The sequence below is a fragment of the Hemicordylus capensis genome, chromosome 1, assembly GCF_027244095.1.
Source record: "Hemicordylus capensis ecotype Gifberg chromosome 1, rHemCap1.1.pri, whole genome shotgun sequence".
In the NCBI taxonomy this organism is placed as follows: Eukaryota; Metazoa; Chordata; class Lepidosauria; order Squamata; family Cordylidae; genus Hemicordylus; species Hemicordylus capensis.
The window spans coordinates 118,191,700-118,210,497 of record NC_069657.1 but is presented as its reverse complement, the minus strand read 5'-3'; the positions used below and the strand labels follow the sequence as shown (position 1 = coordinate 118,210,497).

At 42.5% G+C, this 18,798-nt stretch overlaps 1 protein-coding gene and 1 long non-coding RNA gene across 14 annotated transcripts in view; one reads left to right on the top strand and one right to left on the bottom strand.

The window, feature by feature from the left end:
* Positions 1-18,798, bottom strand: part of SBF2 (SET binding factor 2) — a 510,140-nt gene that overhangs the window by 118,092 nt on the left and 373,250 nt on the right. For all 13 annotated transcript variants that reach the window (XM_053274763.1, XM_053274792.1, XM_053274810.1 and 10 more), the window contains one exon: positions 195-365. In XM_053274763.1, coding sequence (XP_053130738.1) covers positions 195-365 — 171 coding nt within the window. The remainder of the gene's footprint in view (positions 1-194; positions 366-18,798) is intronic.
* On the top strand, positions 629-12,048 carry LOC128335972 (uncharacterized). Its single transcript, XR_008311796.1, has 4 exons — positions 629-741; positions 4,758-4,855; positions 7,530-7,676; positions 11,856-12,048. It is a non-coding gene; the product is annotated as an uncharacterized LOC128335972 (long non-coding RNA).

Here is an 18,798-nt window from a genome sequence, read left to right as displayed (position 1 = left end):
GACAAAAAGGAGGATTATGAATTATTTCCCTCAAGGAGTGCTCCCTCATCCTGCTTCTCTGCACACTCACAAGGTTAGCAAAAAGCACAATTTACTATACCTTACAGTGCTACAGCTTTTCTGAAAGTACATGCCAACAGCTTTAGTTTTTTCCTTTTTGTTAAATTTGTCTTCTAGATTATTGTCTACCTTACCTTCTGCTTTAAGTGTTGTAGGTGATTGTCCTCCTTAGCTGAGAGATAGAGGGAACGAATTTGATTTTGCACATCACTGTAAAAGGTTGTTTCCCAGAACTGCTGATTAGCCCATATTGGGTGATCTTGTACACAGGTATAGGCAAATTGACTCACTCCAGGAGCTAGTTTCTGAAAGTACAATGAATATAAATTTTATATATAATCAGTCCTCAGAATAATTTACTAGAGCGAGACAGTGTATTATATTGTACAAGAAATAAAAATCATTAATACAAGGTACAGTTACAGTACACGTTAAAAGGATTAACCCTAGCTATGCATGTGTATATATAATAACCACAAACAAATAATCTATGAATTCTGCTGAGTGAGGGGAAAAACTCTGCCATAATTCTGGTTTTGTTTTCCTTAGGGGAAAAAAAAAACGAACACAAAAACCAGGCAACCTCACAGAAGCCTCACTCTGGACTCTTGATCCTCTACCTGGAGACATCGCTCATGAGAGTCACTATGGAGGTGCAAGACCCAGAACCCTGGGATGATGGTATCTTTTAAGAACTGTCTTAAAATGAGAACAAGCAGCTTAGTTACAACATATACACTTCTTCAAAAAATGCTGGAGTGCTACATGTACACCCAACACTAGCTAATATCAGAACTAATGCACAAACATGCACTAGTGCAAGAACGTTGCACTAAGACAAGAGCATGCCTTCTGGACTAGTGTTGTGCTAGTGCAATACTGTTGCACTAGTGCAAGGATGTAGCATGGGGATTTTGCACAAAAGGAATAACTGTTCCAGATTAGCCCCTTCGTTAGTGGAAGATGTTGACACGTCTTGCGGTGTGTTGTGCAACATGCTGCACAACCTTGAAAATGTCCTGGAGTAGGTCTTCCATTAGCAGTAGTGCAACATTGCAGAGCACCACAACTTTTAGGCAACTCTGTAAACTTCAGTGTGTATAATTTCTCTCATTGTGCTAGCACAACACTAGTTTAGATGTCATCCTCTGCTCTGTTATCCTTTCTGGCACAAATGCAATGCTTGCATAAGTGGAATAAAGTACAAGAGATTGTGCAACTTTGCACATCCATGCAGCTATGTGACCTTCTTGTATGTATGCAATTTTGTTTGTCTGTCTAGCACAGCATTCATCTTGATGTCAGCCACTGTGTACAGACAGCTGTCTTTTTAAAAAAAGAGACATTGATGCAGTATAGAAAAGCAGCATATGTCTACCGTGGCACATGTTCTATTTTTTGTATGGTGCCATGGTCTGTGATCAAACTCGTTTTGCAGGTTTTCATGACATCAAGCAGAAACAAGCCTCCAGAAACATGACCAGAATTGTTACAAATGCCTTCTACTAATATTGGTCTGTTATAAGCAACACCCCCGCCCCCATTAGATAGTACCCTGATAAGTAACACTGCCAGATCCAGATTCAAACCTTAAACATGTTTTAAAACATTTGTTTAGAAGTATGTGAAAGGAGGGGTGCATATCCATGCAGCCCTTTACTGAAATTAAAAAGCACAATTTTCCTTAGCAGTGAAATTGACTGGACCAGAATCTGCTTGATCTAGTTAACATCAGAGTTTAATTTACTAATATGGTAGTAGGAGTCGTATCAGCAATTAGAGCAACAGAGCAAACAGGGTTATTTCCTTGGGCAGTGAGACTCTCTCCCACTCTACCATCCCACTCTACTGGTCATTGATATGTTCTTAGATCAACTGAAATGTTATCTAAACATATGCAGATTTCTCATTTCATTAGTATTCAGCTCAGACACATTACCAACATAAGAAAAAAAATATGAAGTTGTGGAGCTTTGATCATAGCAGCTTTACTGAGCTTTGTAAGGAGGCTGAAGTTGAAGTGAGATGATCCTCAATCAATTACAAAGTCTTTATGGCAATTTTTAGGATAAAATGCTGTTTTGCATGAAGCTACTTGAATTCTGGTGCTTATTTTTTCATGACTTAAAACATAAGGTATAAATTACAGCAATGTACATGCAAGATTCTGGTGCTTATTTTTATTTTTATATTAAAATACATTTCATATAATTTTAAAACTTTGTGATAAAAATGATTTCTGTATGATTTTACACACAGGTAAAAAGATAATCACACTGGAGCTGTGCCTTAGTAATATATAAAGAAGCACTCAAAGTATCAGAACATACATCCCTATTGTGTTACATTCCTTCTGGAACAAAACATATACTTGCAATCAATATAGCAGCTTGTATCAGTCATTTTTCTTTCAAACTTCATAATTTTCATAATTTACTTTTGTTTAAACTGCCGTGACACACCAATTTTTGGTATATGAATGTAATACATACATACATAAAATAGAGAAAATATTTGCAAGGAAAATAAAATTCACTCCTCTTACACAGGGCACTAGAAACTAAAAAAATACAGTCTTAATGGACTGCAATCTATGATCAAGCTACTATTTACTGGGTGAACTTGAGTCAACTACTGTTTTTCAGCCCAACCTCATATGGTGGTTGTGAGGATAAAAGGAAGTAGGGGGAGAACATTGGGTTGCTTGTCTTTAACTTGGGTTATTCTAATGGTCATTTGTCAGTTCACAATGATGGGCTCTTGAGCATATGTGGAAGAACCTTCTAGAACTTTTATTCCCTGCTGTAGCTTTGGTGGGAGCTCTGCCCCCTTCTGTGGTACAGTGACTGATTTTTCTAAGTTCAAGTGTCTGCCAATCTTAAAAAAACTGCACTGGGGAGGAAGGGTGGGTGTGTGAACTCAGAAATGACCACTAGAAAAACCAAGTTACAGGTAAGCAACTTGATGTTCGTCATTGTGGTCTCTGTGGTTCACATCAGTAGGTGCGTCACAAGCAAACTTACTTGGTGGAGAGAAGGCAATCACTGGAATTAAGCACTGTTCTGCCAAAAGCTGTGTCTTGACATGCCTTCACATCTAGTTCATAATGCGTGGTGAAAGAAGTGGACTGTGCCCATGCAGTCACCTGACAGATGACATGCAGCAGAACATTTTTTGTCTAAAGCAGTGGAGGCTGCCATTGCTCTGGTAGAGTGAGCTCAGACTGAATTTGGTGGAGGCCTGTGTGGGTGAGTTGACAGGTGATAAGCATGCTTATCAGTCAAAGAAATGCCACTGTTGTGCCTGCTTTTGGCTTTGTAAACAGCAGAGGAGCAAGATGGTTTTCAGCTCCTGTCTGCCTCCCATCATCCTTGACTTTCTCCACGCCTTGGACATGTTGGGTAAAGCCTCTGACCTCTCAACAGCTCCCTCTTGAGATTTTTTGGGGACCCTGTTTTAAGTTGTTCCTGACCCCCTGGGAACCCCTGTCCTAATGAATCTCTGGAATGTGTAGGCAGCCTGAGCTATTGACACAATTGTTCCAAAATGCTCACTTCTGCTTGATGGAGCTCATTCCATACCTTGGTTTTTCTTGGAGCTTAGGTCAATGAAACAATTTAAATGGCTGGAGTGATGCTGGAGGCAAGGTTTTAATGAATCCAACAAAATACGTTGTACAGCCCGTTTTGGGAACTACTCTTTGGGAGTGGGAGTGGCAAATGGATGTTTTTCTCCCTATCTCCATTACATCTGCTCATTGAAGGCCTGTAGAGATGTTTTACATGGCAAATTCATTGCTTCACACATCCCCATGTAATGGGGGAGGAACCATCAGTCTGCGTTATCAGTTTGTATGCCACTTTGCAGATAAGGAAGGTTATTTGCATCCCTGTCAACTTGGATGCCAGAGTTTTGGCAGTTCCAGGAGATTTGCCTCAGGCACTGCCAAGCGCTATAGTGGTGGATTTGTTTAAGTAAGAGCAGCCTGAGGCAGTACAGTGGACAAGTTCCTGGGCAGCATGTGAGCAACATCATGCACTCTAGTGTCTAGCCCTCAATGGCTATTCAAATCTGCCAGGAAAGGAACACTTAAGTGGTTGAAAGTAATTAACAACTCCTGATTAAGGGAAGGCAAAAATACCAACAAGTTTTAAGACAGTGGTAAGACTATTTAAAAAAGCCCTCCCTTGATTCCTCCAACCTGGATAGACTTGTTTCAAACCTTCCCCTTTTTGGGAAGGTGATAGAGCATGTGATGGCTGTGCAACTGCAAAGCAAGATTCTTGGATGATACAGATTATCCAGACCCTTTTCAATATCACTTCTGCACAGTGTTTTGGGACTGAAACTGCTTTGTCGTCTTGGATAACTTATGTCTGGAACTTGATGAAATAAATGCATCCCTGTTGGTTCTGCTGGACCTCTCAGTAGATCCAATACCATCAGCCATGATATCCTTCTAGTCATCTTCTTAAGTATGGAGATTGGAAGCATTGCTTTGGATCAGCTCTGGTCCTTCCTTGATGGCAGACTCCAGAAGGTGGTGCATCTGTGGGGTCCTGCAGGGTTCTGTTTTGTCCCTCATGCTGCTTAACATCTACATGAAACCATTGGGAGAGATTGTCCAGAGATTTGGGTAAAAGTGTCATTAATATGCAGATGATATTCAGCTCTCTCTTTCTGTCATCTGATCCTAGGGAGGCAGTGAATGTTCTGAAATGGAGGCTGGAGGCACTGATGGTGAATGTGGTCTAGTGAACTGAGAATGCAACCAGACAAGCTGGATGTGCTGTTGGTCAGTAGAAGAGCCAATCAGGATGAAAGGATTCAACTGGCTCTGGATGGGGTTGCACTTTCCTTGAAAGAGCAGGCACATAGTTTGGGGGTACTGCTAAACCTGTCTTTGTTTTTGGATGCACAGGTAGAGGCAGTGGCCAGGGGCATATCTAGGGTGGGGCAGGCAGGGCACGTGCCCCGGGTGCCATTTCTTAATTTTTTTTAAAAAAAATTAAAAATGGCCACCAAAAACAAAATGGCCACCAAGGATGCTCAAATGGCCTCTGCGAGGCCCTAGGCCATGCCAGGCCTCGCAGAGGCCATTTGAGCATTGCGGTGGCCATTTTGTTTTCAGCGGCCATTATGTGTGTGTGTGTGTATAGATATAGATATAGATATAGATATATAAAATAGCCACCACACATGCTCGAATGGTCCCTGCGAGGCCCTAGGCCTCGCCAGGCCTCACAGAGGCCATTTGAGCATGCATTGCAGCCTCCAAAATGGCCACCACGCTGATCTTTTCAGGCCCGAATAGGCCCCAAAATCAGCCCGGGGCGGGCTGTGGCGGTGAATTAAGAGGCTAGCAGGGGGAGGGGGAATGGTGAGGTTTTTTTTAAATCAGTGTGAAATCCTTAGTATTAAGGCCCACTGGGAGTTTCAGAAAGAAAGTTAAAATGAGAGAAAGAGAGCAAGAAATACTAGACTATATTCCAAGCAGTGACACAGATTACTCTGCATATCCTTTAATTATTTTCAGAGTATCTGGGAAAAGTCAAATTCTCCATTTATTTTTAAAACTTATGTAATAGTGATGCTACAATTCATAGTAGAGAATTAGACAGGCACTTCTGTTTAGTTTTCCAAGTACACCTCCACAAAGTATATGGGTATTTCATGAGCCCCAGCATACTGAAATTTGTCATTGTCCAGCATATTTTGGTCTGGCTACGTCCACTGCTAAATAATTTTTGAAATATTAAAAGATAACGAGCTTGAGTTGTATTTTCGAGCTGATATTATGGTAAAATTATCTGAAAGATGGGTGTCAGATGTTTGGACAGGGGGCGCAATTTCAGTGCTTGCCCTAGGCGCTATTTTCCCTAGATCCGCCTCTGGCAGTGGCCATGGGTGCTTTTGCACAGTTTATGCTAGTGTGCTGGATATGGACACGGTTACCCACATGCCTTAGTCATGTCACAACTGGATTATTGAAATGTGCTCTAGGTGGAGCTGTCCTTGCAAATTATTCAGAAACTGCAGCTGGTACAAAATACGGCAGCCAGGGCTTGTCAGCTGCCCACTGGGACCATATTATATCCATTTTAAAGAGCTGCACTAAAGTCCTTAATGGGTTGGGCCCTGGATATTCAACACAGTGGCCCTGTACATCTGCTCCCAAACATTTCTGCCCTCCTGACAAGATCATTGGAGGAGGCTTTGATCTATGTGCCAATGCTGAGGAAGGCTAAATTGTCGTGCATGTGGGACAGGGTCTTCTCAGACATTTACACCAAGTTTTGGAATGCCCTCCTGGCTGACATTTGATCTTTGGCTTCCCATGCTGTCTTTAAGAGGGAGGTAAAGACCTAGCTATTCAACTCTTTGACCTTTAAGTGGTGCTGCTTTCTTTTTGGCTGTTGGCACTGCTTTTGTTGCTGTATTTTATGGTGTTATTGATTGTCTGTGAGTTATTGATTTTTATAGCTCTTATGTTTGTTTTATATATATATATATATATATATATATATATATATATATATATATATATAAAAAACATGCGAGCTATAAAAATAATATCTCTCTCTCTCTCTCTCTCTCTCTCTCTCTCTCTCTCTCTCTCTCTCTCTCTCTCTCTCAATCATACCACCTAGAGATAAATTTGTTACGAAAGGAGGTATATACATTTAACAATGAACAAACAACAAGCTAGTTGGGATGCTACCCTATATCGGCTTTCTTTTTTTAATACTGTTGGACATCCTTTGCTTTTTAATTGGATTGCCTAGACTTTTTACATTTAGCAAATATGTTTTCATTGATTCTATAGTTGCTATTCTCTTTTGTAGGAAAGCCTCCCTAGCTTTACTGCCAAAACTACTAGCTACTAAAAAGAAGCCTACAAATGCAAACATAACATCTTAAATCAACTGCTAAGGCACTGCAACAATGAAGCACCACATCTTAGGTTTGAAAAGCTACTACTCAAGGGGTTGTTTCGGCAGGGATGCAAAAGAATTCCCAGACCTCCCCCTTTCTACTCTACCAGTGATTAATTTGCTTAAACACAATAAGCATGCAATATAAGCCTGATTTGATTCAGTTAATACTGCAACCAGGAACACAGGAAGCTGCCTTCTACTGAGTCAAACTATTGGTCCATCTCTCTCAGTATCGTCTACCCAGACTGGCAGCAGCTTCTCCAAGGTTGCAGGCAGAAGTTTCTCTCAGTCCTTCCTGTCTTGGAGATGCCAGGGAAGGAGCATCTATCTATAATAAACATAGGATAACATATCTGAGAAAGTCTAGATTTTCCATACAACTTTTACAATTACCTTTTGGGGAATCATTGCAAAACCAGACAACAAAGGGTTAAATGCAACCTCCTATAAAGCTTTGGCTGATCTTGGGAACTGAGGAGATGCCTGAAGGTTAACTGTTTCTTTTTCCAACTTTGGTTTCTTGTTTTTCAGAATGCAGATTTGAAGATCTTGGAGAGCTGGGTACATGTGGTACTTTACCTCTTCTGGCTTTTGTAGTTCTGCTGGTCTTCCAGTTTCAACGAGCGAAAGGAGCTTGCATTTCTCTGTGTAATGAAGCTGCCCTGAATCCAGGAGCTGGTTAGTATGTGGCCTAAAGGCTCCTCTGCATCTTAGCATTTCAGGACAGATATCTTGGAGGATAAGTACTGGGTCTCCTTAGTAATATATGTCCTTCAGCTGTTAGAGTTCATGTAGGGACATTTCTTTAAAGGTGAAATGAGCATTATAACTTGCAGAGAGTAGATCTCAGTGGCTCCTTGGCTCTGGGAATAGTTCTTTATGTACTTTTAAAAAGTCATCAACAGTGATGGAAAATTCTAGCAGTAATTCAGAAAACCAGCTCACCAGAAAGCTCATCATGTATTGCCCCTTCTGAGATTCTGGGATTCTCTGGGCTCACAAAATTCAGATGTGTATCACAGTTTTCCCTAGCCCACATATTTTAACAGTAGTACCTTTGGGGTCTTAGATAATGTATATTTTAACTATTGCTCCATCCCCAGCTTCATGGCTTCATTAGCTGTACCAGCTATATATTTCAAGTTAAGGGTTGATACTGAGTTTTTTGTCTCAAGAGGTTGATAATTTCTGCCCAGTCTTCATTTACGTCCTCACATAGTGGCTGGAATTAACATGCTAAATTAATAGGACAGGTTGCATCCTGAAGCTCAAAAGTGTTCTTAAATACTCTTATTTATTTATTGCATCTGGCAGCATTGTCAGCTCTTTTTCTCAGGCTGGAGTTTAATGTGGGTTCCCTTCTTTCAAAATAGCTCATTAAGGGCCATTTTCACTGTGTTCAGGTTCTCTGGGACATACTATAGGCCTGCCAGTCATTGCAGTTGGGTGCCTGAGGTGGAGTGCCAAATGCTGCCCAGTTCCCACTGCCACCGTCCACCTCAGTGGCAACATATTAAAAACTATTGCATTATCTTCCTCTCTGTGTTGTATTTTAATAGAAGAGGAAAGATGGCAGAGAAGAGAATGGTTGTGTACAATGTTCTCGCTTCCATACGTCTTCTCCACCCTCCTTCTCAAATACAGCACACTAAGCAGCTGTTCAAGCACTGCTGCTGAGCAAGGTAGTGGTGGTGGAGGAATGGGAGTGGGCAGGTGAGGTAACTGAGGAGGATGCAACAGTGGGCCGGATGCGGCCATCACTGCCTTCCACCACTCCCTAATAATTTGCCACTTGAGGTGACCATCTCTGCTTGCCTCATTATGAGGAAGGCCCTGAAATCTGCCTTCGATTTATTCTTTTTTCAACCAGTCTTAAATAAGTATTTGGGCATGGTGGTGAGAAACATTGCACTTCTCTAGCTGTAGTACAGAAAAAGCTGTAGTACAGAAAAATAAATAGCTTGACTGGTTCCATGAACCCTCCCTCAAATCCCTCCCTCATATTCTTGAAAAAGGCTGTTTGGACAGTTAAATAGCTGACCATTATAGCTGAGACCTATCCTTCTAATAAGCTATCTCTAAATACTGTAAACAGCCAACAAAACCAGTATGAAGATGGAAAGTCAGCAGTGGAGGAGGCACTTCCCAGTGTATTGCACAGAGTGCCACATGTATGACTATTTGCTCCATGGGCAGAAGTCATGGGTGTGTGCTTGGTACAAGGGGCTCCTGGCTCTCCGGGAACAAATTTATTCCCTTGAGATCAAGGTGGCGGATCTGGAGAAGCTCAGAGAGACAGAGAAACATGCGGATGAGACCTTCAGGGATGTGGTAGAGGCATTCCACTCCAGCGCTGATAGCTCCTCTGCTGTCAGGGAGAATGTAGGTCTTGGGCAAGGAGGACATTGGTCTTAGGAAGAGGGAAATGCTCCTTTAGAAGGGACCCCTTCCGTGGAAGATGAGCCCATATCCTCTGGCACAAGGGATATTCCTCCGGGGTGGGGGCCTCCATGTTTGAAGAAGGCAATAGTTAGACCTCTTCTTAAGAAGCCTTCCCTGGATCCCGCAGCGATGGATAGTTATAGGCCAATCTCCAATCTCCCTTGGTTGGGCAAGGTGATTGAGAGGGTGGTGACTGACCAACTCCAGGCGGTTTTGGAGGAAACTGATTATCTAGACCCATTTCAAACTGGCTGTAGAACAGGCTATGGGGTTGAGACAGCCTTGGTCGGCCTGATGGATGACCTTTACCAGGGAATCGACAGAGGGAATGTGATTCTGTTGGTTCTTTTGGATCTCTCGGTGGCATTCGATACCATCGACCATGGTATCCTTCTGGGTCGCCTGAGGGAGTTGAGGATAGGAGGCACTGCTTTGCAGTGGTTCCACTCCTATCTCTCGGGTAGATTCCGGATGGTGGAGCTTGGTGACAGTTGCTCCTCAAAACCGGAGGTGTTATATGGAGTCCTGCAGGGCTCCATTCTGTCACCAATGCTTTTTAATATCTACATGAAACTGCTAGGTGAGGTCATCAGGAATTTTGGTGCTGGGTGTTATCAGTATGCTGATGACACCCAAATCTACTTCTCTTTTTCATCTGAATCATCAGGAAATGGTGTTCATTCCCTAAATGCCTGCCTACAGGCAGTAATGGGCTGGATGAGGAATAACAAATTGAAGCTGAATCCAAGCAAGATGGAGGTGCTCATTGTAGTGGTTCAGAATCTGAGGGGTGAATTAGATCTCCTTGTGCTGGATGGGGTTACACTCCCCCGCAAGGTGCAGGTACGCAGCTTGGGAGTACTCCTGGACCCAGGCCTCACCCTGGTATTTCAGATGGAGGCCATGGCCAGGAGTACTTTCTATCAGCTTTGGCTGATTCAACAGCTGCGGCCAATCCTTGAAGAGTACGACCTCAAAACAGTGGTGCACCAGCTGGTAACCTCCAGACTTGACTATTGCAATGTGCTCTATGTGGGGCTGCCTTTATATGTAGTTCGGAAGCTTCAGTTAGTTCAAAATGTGACAGCCAGGCTGGTCTCCAGGGCAACTCGTAGAGTCCATATTATGCCTGTTTGGAAACAGTTGCACTGGCTGCCAATATGTTTCCGGGCAAAATACACAGTGCTGGTTATTACCTTTAAAGCCCTGAATGGCTTATGCCCAACTTACCTTAGAGAGAGCCTTCTTCTGCATGACCCCGACCGCACACTACGGTCATCTGAGGAGGTCCATCTCCAGTAACCACCAGTATGTCTGGTGGCGACTCAGAAGCCTAGAGCTCCTTTCTTAAGAGGCAAGGCTACAACACCTGGGGCTATTTAGTGTAGAAAAAAATGACTGTGGGGAGACATGATAGAGGTCTATAAAATCATGCGTGGTGTGGAGAAAGAGGATAGAGAGAAATTCTTCTCACATAATACTAGAACCAGGGTCATCCCATGAAATTGATTGCCAGGAAATCTAGGACCAACAAACGGAAGTACTTTTTCACACAACGCATAATCAACTTGTGGAATTCTCTGCCACAAGATGTGGTGACAGCTAACAACCTGGAAGGCTTTAAGAGGAGTTTGCATAACTTCATTGAGGAGAGGTCTATCATCAGCTACTAGTTGGAGGGCTATAGGCCACCTCCAGCCTCAAAAGCAGGATGCCTCTGAGTACCAGTTGCAGGGGAGTAACAGCAGGAGAGAGGGCATGCCCTCAACTCCTGCCTGTGGCTTCCAGCTGCATCTGGTGGACCACTATGCGAAACAGGATGCTGGACTAGATGAGCCTTGGGCCTGATCCAGCAGGGCTGTTCTTATGTTTGCTTTTTTCATTTTTGTCTTGCTATTAAAACATGTATGAAGTTACATGATATTGTATTGCCTCCAAAAACAATCCTAAAGTCCAAATTATTCAAGTGACCTCTTTGCTTTATATTGACGTTCTTTCTGAGGTTAGTCTACAGGTGTTTTATAAGAATAAGGATGTGTTATTCAGCGCAATCAAACTGCAGCCAGCAGAGGGCAATAGATTTCTGTGGAAATGGCATGCAATTTCTCATCTGTTAGGGCAGCCTTATAAATGAGAAGTGCCTCTCCAACTGAAGAAAGGTTCAGTGCTCACTTTTTCTCAACAGACCTGCCTATAAGAAGAAATCTCTATATATATACAAAACTGTACCACATGACTGCATAATCTGCCTACTTCGTACGGTCTCCAGGCTCCCTCATTAGCCCTGTTCTCCCTACCCGTACACACACACACACACACACACACACACACACACACACACACACCCCTAACTTAGAAGGAAGCCTAAACTCAGTGCATGTGTTCTCTTTCTCTCTCTTGTGCACTTTTTGCTAGGCTCTTGTGGTGGTTCCATATGCAGTCAAATTAACCATGCAATACACTAGGACAAAGAAAGCTGCATATATCCACTCATCTACAACAAGACTATGCTGTAACAGTTTGGAAATCTGGTACTCGTACTGGCATTCTAAGATACCCAGCTAATTTTTAAGTTCATTATTGTTAAATAAATTTTAAAGTTTTTTCAATGAAACATGGCTTGGAAGTGAATGTTATTTGTACAGGTCTGATTACCATGAGACAGCACTTAGTAAAATCAAGACTGTATGATAATAAATGTGAAGTTGAAGACTGCCTTATTTGTGAGAATAAAGAGGGGAGGTGTCAGACAAAAGGGGTGATATATAAAATGGTGTGCTTGGAGTGCATGCAGTTTTATATTGGTGAAACTGGTTGACCCCTGATAAAAAGATATAAGGAACATCTGGTAGACATACAGCATAGAGATAGAACAAAACCATGGGCAACATCAAGGCAGAGTAGTGAATACAAAGATATTCACCTTGGCTGTGGAGACAGATGTGAGGAAACGAAAAATCAGAGAAGCCATAGATAGATAGATAGATAGATAGATAGATAGAACAGTTGCACCCAACTATAAATGTTAAAGAGGAAATGAGGGAGGCAATGAAATTCATTGGTGATTGAGTCCATGAACTGCATTATGCTTTTGTGTTCCACTGTTTTTTCCTGTACGTGATATTGGGAGCTGCACAGAATTGGTCAATAGCCTTCAGTTCTTTAGCTAAATCGTGGTGTGGAGTTGTATTTAAGAACAAGACTCAGCCGCCTTTGTATAGCACTGAGGATGATGTCTTACATCAAAATGTTTGCTATTTTGCTACATCGGTGTTTTAGTTAAGTTTTTAAATTTTTGAATGTTTTTAAACTTTTAAACTTTTAATTGCGCATTAAAAAAGGTCATTGGGGGGAAAAGCTTTGAAGTGTGGAAATGTGTATCTCATCCCCCTTATACTACCGTCTTATTCGAAATAAATTTTATGTATTTAACAGTTTCTTGCAGTGGGGAACAGACAGAAGGGACTACAGCAGTCAGTTATAGTGACATGAACCTAATGAGCTTCTTCAGAATCCTCTGCCTCTACCCTCTGACAACAATGCCTTCATCCATATTTATCCCACCATAAGGAGCACGTTGACTACCTTGTGGTCCTAATTCCCTCAAATCATAGGAAGCTGTGCAGGAAGCTACTCAGTTTATATAGAAAGTAGAAAAATGTGTTTGATATATTAAAGCATGTAATATATGTTTAAATAGCAATATTATCCTATATAATAAAAGGCTAAGTGAGTGGCCGTGGCTTTGGAATGTTGGGGATCTGCGTCCCTGCCTCCCTGGGCTGTTCTGGGCCTGCGCGAAGCGCAGGCCCAGAAGAGCCCAAGGGACACAGGACCTCAGACACCAGTGTCCCACAGCACGGGCGGCCATTAGCCGGTGTGTGGCAGCGGGGGAAAGTGGCCGAGGCGGCGGCAGAGCTGCCGCCTCGGCCATGAGCTGCGGCACGGCGAGAGGAGGCCGAGGCAACCAGAAGCGGCCGCCCTGAAAAAGGCGAGGGCAATGGCGATGGGGGAAGACCGAGACGGGGGACAGGGAAGCTGGGCGAGGTGGCGGCGAAGCCGCCAACGAGGCCCCCGCCCGCTCACAGCCGTCGCCCCCGCCTGCTCACCCGCCCTCCCAGCTGCCCAAAATGAACCTGGGCAAGGTGGCGGCGAAGCCGCCAACGAGGCCCCCGCCCGCTCACAGCCGCCGCCGCCTGCTCACCCGCCCTCCCAGCTGCCCAAAATCACCTTCCCCGCTCCCCCCCAAAAAAGATTAAGGGCGAAAATGGCCCATGAGAAGGTCGCCGCCCCCGCCTATCGCCCTCCCAGCTGTCGAAAACCACCTTACCCGCTCCAGCCCGAGGGAAAAGAGAGGAGCTCACGAGCAGAGCTCCTCTCTGTGCTAAGTAACTGCTCAAACTGCCACTATGGACACAAAGGACGCCTATTGCGTCCATTGCGACAGTATGGGCAGCAGCTTAACACAGAGAATAGCTCTGTTCCCGAGTTCCTCTCTTCTCCTTCGGGCTGGAGCGGGTAAGGTGGGCTCCGGCAGCTGGGTGCGTGGGAGGGCGATAGGCAGGGGCGGCCACCTTCTCATGGGCCATTTTGGCCGTTATTCATCCACACACACACACACACACCCCAAAAAGTAAAAGCAAAATAAGGAAGAACAAAAACAGAGACAACAACAAAACAAAAAACAAAAAGAGAGAGGGGACAAGGGGGGAAAAAAGAGACAGGAAGAGAGAGAGAGAGAGAGACAGAAAAGACGGGATAGAAAGCTAGCGCCCGTTATCATAACGGGCTTAAAAATACTAGTATGTTCATAAAGGCATTAAGATTGTATATCAAATAACTGAGAGAATATTCTATGTTTTGATCTTTAATGAGTGTGCAGTAATAGTTATTTGTAATTTATATCACAGCAAAGCAACTCCAACTCCTACTCCTGAAGGATGTTCCTTCAGTTATTGCCCTGGGCCGAATATTATGCTATTCTGGACACAGGAAGCTGCTGTCTTATACCAACTCAGACTAGTGGTCCATCTAGTTCAGTATTGTCTACATTAACTGGCAACAGTTCTCCAGAATTTCAGAAGGAGTCTCTCTCAGTCCAACCTGGAATTTTCTAAGTGCAAAGCATGCTCTCTACCACTGAGCTATGGCCTCTCCCTTTTGATGTTGGATCTTGCTGGGGCTTGCAGGAGCAACATAGAAAGGATAAAATGCAGGTCTGTTGATCAGTTTGGAAAAGCCCACCGAGATGTGAAAACAAGAACATGGTCATCCTGAGTGACTTGTTTTAGAAAGCATTACAAGCCTGTGCACTGAGATCCCAATTCTGTATGTGTATGTGAAACATGGCATTTTACAATTCTCTGCTCTAAGATTAAGTCAAATAATTGCAGGATTGAAGTCAAAATGTGTGTTTATATTTTGATCAGGCACAAAGGAATCTTGACCAAGAATAACAGGACTTTCAGAATATATATGCAAAATAATTTACTAGGAGCATGATCCAACCAAAGTTGAGCACCTTTAAGATCCATCGATTTCAAAGAGGGATTTAAACGTATTCTTAACTCTCCCACTGAAATCAATTGGACTTAAACATGCTTAATGTGGCTGGATCAGGCCCAATATTTTCATACTCATACATCTGATCATGCATTTCTGGCTCAGTCTTGACAACGGGTATGCAGACTTCCCTCTAGTAATGTGAGGTGTAAACATATAATTTTTAGTTCCAAGCTCTAGTCTCAGGATCACATTGCCCCTTCCCCGCATACTTACAAAAACAACATAAAGGTCATTTTTGCCAAATGCATTTTTATGCCAAGTTTTAAAACCTCAACAGGGAACATACTAGAAATTCTGACAGAACTTCATAACTATCATAGTGTGAATGGCGCCACTATAATATGTGTATTTAAGAAGGCTCTTGTGTGTGCCAATTTCAACATGTTGAAAATGGGTAAAATATTGAAATTGAAGACTACCTGTGGCCCTATACATATATGCAAAGCATTCTGATAAGAAAAATAGCTGCTAGCTAAAATTGTGGTTTGAAGAAGTGACCTCAATAATAACAATGAACATGGCTAACCATCAGTCCCCCCCCAAAAACCCTCCATGAAATAAAAACTGCTTAACAAGATGCACAAAATACTAAATTGCCATCTTGAGCTCTCCCTCAAGAACTGCCATCCCCATACAGAAAAAATCAAGGGAGAGGGAGAAGGATTTGTTTTAACTTAACATTAAAACAATAGAGGTTGTATTTGGTCTTTAAATTGTCAGTGTTAAGAGTTAGTGTTGATGATGCTTTGGGCCAGATTGAATGTCATGTGGAACCATAATTAAAGCCTGGTTTTATGCAATATCTCTAAGCCGTGCTTTTATCCCCTGCCTGCATGAGCATCTACAATAAACCAAGGCTGATTCTGACATCCAAACCAACTGAACTTCACTATTCTAACCTACTTACTTGAAATAAATTGTGATCCTTAACCATGATTTGAAGTGAGTTATAGATTGCAGTTTATTTCTAGGAAGAAGGTTGGAATACATTAAAGTAAAAAGGTAAAGTGTGCCCTTGAGTCGGTGTTGACTCCTGGCAACCACAGAGCCCTGTGGTTTTTCTTTGGTAAAATACAAGAGGGGTTTTACCATTGCCATCTCCTGCGCAGTATGAGATGATGCCTTTCAGCATCTCCCTATATCACTGCTGCCCGATATAGGTGCTTCTCATAGTCTGGGAAACATACCAGCGGGGATTCGAACTGGCAACCTCATGCTTGCTAGGCAGCCACAATGGCCAAAGGTGTGTGTGTCAGGGGGCGGGGGCGCAAAGTTAGACACTCCAGAAATAAACCAAAACCAGTTGGTTCAATCATCATGACTGATCTTGGCTTATTATAACCTAAAGCAGAAGTAGATGCTTGCACAGGCTGGGGACAGGAAAGGCTTGCTCCCGAGACTTGGGGATGTAGCATGGAACCAGTGTTTTATTGTAGTTCCACGTGAGTCTGTACCAGCCCTTTGTTTTTCTAGCTTCTTATCCTTATGCTCACTGGACATTTGTTTCTACTGGCCTTTGTGAAGGGAGGTGGGACGCTGTCCCAGGTGAAGGTGGCACCTAGAATTCAAACAGCCAACATGCCTGCCTCTACCACCACTTCTCCTCTACCTTACCACTGTGCAGGGACCTATGCATTCTCAATGCATACCTATGGGGCGGGCAGGGATGATTCTTACAGACCGTTTTGAGCTTCATTCTGTGCTGGTGTACTTAGAGCTTTGAGTCTCGACTACCATCTTGAGAGATGCGCTGTGTACACACCCACCCACACACCTTTTTGCTTTGTGCATGCAAGATCACATCTGCTATGTAAATGATTGAAATGAAGCAGCCAAATAAGTAGGGACTTTCCTTCGATCCTGCTTGAAATACTATGATAAGCATATTCACAAATTCAAACTAGGTACAACTGTGAAAGAAACATTTGCTATACCTCTTGTAGAACATGTCCTAGGACACAGTACATCTTAAACCAATCAGTATCCAATTAGCATGCTGTGTGTGTGTGTGTGTGTGTGCGCGCGTGCATGTGTGCGTTTAAAGTATCCAAATGAAGTTGGGTCTTACTCATGCAGCCTATTGGCCAAAATTATTTCCTCAGAAATAATGTATGCAAGTTCAAAACAAAATGCTTTGCTTGGGGAATACACTGGGAACATGGATGGAGAAGGGTGTGGAAGTATAAACAATGTCTCAAACTATGATTTACTCTGCTAATCCCAGCGGTTGGATTTGCAGAATACTTGCCCAGTGTTTGAATTTTTATTCTCAAATAGAATACCGATTAAAACATTTCTTAGACACGAGATCATACACTAGTGAGAAATCAAACAAGTATCATCCAAGTAATACATTTGCATAAATGTATTAAAATAAACTTTTAGATGGGTTGAAGCAAACTACTCAAAGAATGATATAATTATCTAGAACTGGTCAGTTACACAATTAAATTGCTCAATGAATAATCTGAAATGGTTGCTTTAAACAATATGGCATCAATGCAGCTCAAGTTTTTGTGACTTATGGTTGCAATCCTAAGTATATAAAGTACACTGAACTCAACAAGACTCACTTTTGAGTAAACATGCTAAAGGATCATGCTGCACATCCCACTGAAAACAACAGACCTTAAATTGGTCACAATCAACTTGTCCCACTGGTCTCAATGGGATGTGCACAGCAATCCCACCATGCACATTTACTTGAAAGTCATATTGTGTTCATTAAGAGTTTTCTACCTAGCTATGTATGTTTAGGATTGCAGTCTTACAGAAGATTGCAGATTCTTACTTGGATTAGTGCCTACACTAACATAATGTATAACAAATTATTTTGACAGAAATATGGTTACTCGCACAAATGCTTTAAATCAAATAATCAGCTAGTGTAGAGACTTAGACAGAAAACTTCCTAACAACATGATTATCCTGCCTTCAATAATGTTAAAAATACTAATTTCTGGAAGGAAGCTAAATAGCATACATTTCAACACACACACACACACACACACACACACACACACACACACACACACATCCAAACCATTTCGCACAGGTTTCTGGATGAAATTTTAACAGATTATGTGAAACAGATTATTTCTGTTAGGAAAATGGCATTAAAACAAATTATAGAGAAAGGCAATTTTCCATCAGCAACAGTTTGCAATGCAAGACTGTAGAGATATGATGTAGGCCAGTATAAGGAATTTCAGTCCTTCCTACTGATGATTAACATCATCATCTCACAGTACAAAGAGATAGCAGTCATTTTGAGAGAGATATGATATGCCCGAGTGTAAAAAAAAAAAAAGTGCTTTGTTGATTCATTGATTTGACAATTTCAGAAACGATTTCAAATTTCTTGTATTTGGGCAAGCTGATTAAGCAGGCAAAGCAGCTCAGGGATTTTTGAATGAAGCTGATGTTATAGACCTGTCAGTTGGGTTCAGGCTTGGCTTTGGAACAGAGACTCTTTTAGTAACCTGGGAATGGCCTCTGTCTGAAGTGTGACTTGGTATATGTAATCTTTTACTGCTCTTACACGTTGCAGCAGCTCTTGAAACAACTAATCATCAGACCTTTGTGGACCAGCTCAGCTAGCAGGGGATAGGAGCTTTCATTCTTCCACAGAGTACATAGTTCCTCTCCTAACTGACAGACTGGTGGCAGAAGGCAATATTGGGAGACTGCTCTCTGCCAGGTACCCAATACTACCTTCTGTCACCAGTTTGTCAGGTAAGAGGCTGCTCATGGTATTTGTTCTGTGTGGAATAGCAAAATACATTTCCCCCCT